We start from the raw sequence: 2,729 nt of genomic DNA on the forward strand, positions 1-2,729 counted from the left end.
CAAGGCTTAAAGCAGCAACAACGCTACACATAAAAACTGATGATGGTGGAAAAATACACCGAAACGTATTTTGATTGATAAATAAATGACTGAAAGCCAGGAATAAATTTGATTTGGAATTGAAACACAGTCAGGAAAGTATATAATAGGTTTATAAAGCTTGAGATAATTGTTACCTCCTCCAATGTCGCCGCCGCCTCCAAAACTGTGTCCTCCTATGTCACCTCCACTCCAGCCATGGTCTCCAAGTAAAATACCCCGTTTGTCCTGCTTTTTGCTTTCCTCCGCGACCTGTTTCACCTCCTTTTTCTCCTCCTTTTTCTCGGTCTCGGCAGCTAAAGCGCAAGCGCAGAGGCACAAAGTGCCTATAACAATCTAAAAGAAAATTGTTAAAAACCATGAAGAGAGTGAGACATACTCTATTTTCACATATACTTTGCGCTTCCATACTATGGCAATTTTTGCATAAAACTTGAATGTTTAAAGAGTTTTTGATGATGCCACAGTTGGGACATTTAAATCGGAAAACACTCATTCAACATTCTCCTTTTTGCTGCTTTAAAAAATGAAATTTCTAGTCCAATACCAATATTTAAGCATGCAAATGCAACAGAGAAAATGACTGGATTTACACATGATTTATTCAGTTAATTGACGAACTCTCGCTTTCATTGGAATTTAATTACCATGCGGATTGCAACGAGCTGTTTAGAAACTCTGTAATGGCAGCAAAAGAAATGGAACGTTTAAGCCATACGTTCGATGGGAATCACTTTCTTTTCCGGGTTGGAAATGCGTGCAACACCGTTAAGTAATAGATGGTTAATCTGAATGTCCGAACAGGTTTTGCATTTTTGTAATGGGTTTTAATAATGGGACGAGGAAGATGTTGGTTTGCATGCAATTGCACTGAGGGAAAGTGTGCATTATTTATGGGTTCAGTATGAAACGGCGCCTTTAGCACGGAAATGATAATAGTGGATAATAAAGATAGATAGAAATGCGCATCTTTTGATTGATTTAAAGTCGCTTTTACTGCGGCCAACTCGACTTTGTCTGCAGAAACTGTTTTTTTCGGGCTTTTTAGGCCGTCGTGAATTAAAATTTTCTTCTGGCGCGTGATTTCACGGTTCATCACGCCCTCAGATCCCGAAAAACACACCACTTTTATTCCAATTTTGGTTTGGCCACAAATATAGCAATTCGGTTGCGGTCAAAAAATTGGTGTTGACTTTAGCGAAGAGAAAACAGGCTTTTCAAATCATCAAAAAACAGTATTTTTGAACAGAAACGACTGAAGAAAGAAATGTGACCATTTTGATAATTTTGCTTTCGAAAAATAGTTTTTGCAGGCAATTTTTTAAACAAATTTTGACGAAATCGGTAACAAAAAGTGCAATTTTATAAACTTCTGAGCTAAAAACTGAAAAATTAGCTGATTTGGCTTACGCAGAAAATCATTTTTTGGCATTTAATTGCACATTGAATACACGCCAAACTTTATAAGTATGTAAAAAACCAGTTTACATTTAATATAATAACAAACACATGCTTTAGCCTTAAACCGCCAGAAGCATTAAATTTTCATTAATTTAGCTTGATTTCCATCTAAAACCCTTGCAAAAATTCAAATGCAAAAACAAAATTAGTTCCATTCAACTGTTACTTAAAAGGGCCGTTTGGCTAAAACCAGAAAATTGGAACTAATTCTGTTTGGAAAAAACCACCCGAATGCAACATCCACACACTGTCCACTTCACGTCCTTAGCAAGATCACTAAAAAATCACTAGAAGCCACCAACTGCCACCCTCGCGTCGATCTCACAACTTACCAGGGCTTTCATCTTAGACATACGAGCACGTGGAAGAGTTTGCACTGATCGTGATCTTCCTCCTAGTTTATATACGTACCAGAAGCACACTTTCTAGGTGCTCAAATCGTTCACCACCTCTTCGACTAAGTGCCACGGGGTTTCACTTCCACATCCGCACCGTAACGCACCATATAGATCTGCAGTAGTAGCGGCAGTTGTTTGATCGTTTTACGCAATCGGTCATTTTTTCGGTTTTTAATTAAGCAATGTAGAACTTGGACGATAGATCAAAGAATTATTTGCGACTAAAAATCTCTAGTAGAGTTGCTGTTGTAGTCTTTTAAGACTCGTTATTGTTTGAAAGGAGAAGATGGTTGGTAGCCTGTTGCATCGCATTGCCTTGATCAATGCTCCCTTGGTATTTTTGTAGTGTACTATAAGTGCAGTGTCATCAGCAGCAAAGCATCAGTGCTTTGTATATTTCGATTTAGTCTATTTTCGTGTAGGTATTTGATAAAGTGAATTAACAATTTTGTTGTTTGAATGAATAAACTTGCTGATTTTGCGGTTGTTAAGACAAAAACTCGTGTTGTCTGGCTTAAAGTCAAAACCTACGGTCCAAGCATTATGGAAAAATCATGCAATTTCAGATAAATCAGAACATGTCCATTGCTTTATCTGTTGTATCTTTTACAAGCAACAACAGCAAAGAGAATTTGCCGATCGGGAAATGATAATAAAAACTAGGCGGTTTATTAAATGATCATTCTCGGTACTTAGAAATTAGTTCCGGAACGCTTTTGCGGTCGATAAAGCCAATAGCTGGTTGTGGCCACGATAATTTTCTTCACTCCGCGCTTTAAAATGCATGCATGAAGTTGAGTGCCGCACGGGCAAGGGCGGATCCAGGGGGGG

General features: G+C 38.1%; 1 protein-coding gene across 2 annotated transcripts in view; it reads right to left on the minus strand.

The window, feature by feature from the left end:
• Positions 1-1,911, minus strand: part of LOC109536486 (MAGE-like protein 2) — a 4,091-nt gene extending 2,180 nt beyond the window's left edge. For both annotated transcript variants that reach the window (XM_019902723.2, XM_019902722.2), the window contains exons 1-2: positions 1,833-1,911; positions 177-375 (exon numbers count right to left, since the gene is read on the minus strand). In XM_019902723.2, the coding sequence (XP_019758282.1) occupies positions 177-375; positions 1,833-1,853 (220 nt within the window). In that variant the 5' untranslated portion in view covers positions 1,854-1,911. The remainder of the gene's footprint in view (positions 1-176; positions 376-1,832) is intronic.
• Between the last annotated feature and the right edge of the window lie 818 nt (positions 1,912-2,729).

This window comes from Dendroctonus ponderosae, unplaced genomic scaffold, assembly GCF_020466585.1.
Source record: "Dendroctonus ponderosae isolate FM_Combo_2020 unplaced genomic scaffold, Dpon_F_20191213v2 Dpon_F_20191213_6, whole genome shotgun sequence".
Lineage (NCBI taxonomy): Eukaryota > Metazoa > Arthropoda > Insecta > Coleoptera > Curculionidae > Dendroctonus > Dendroctonus ponderosae.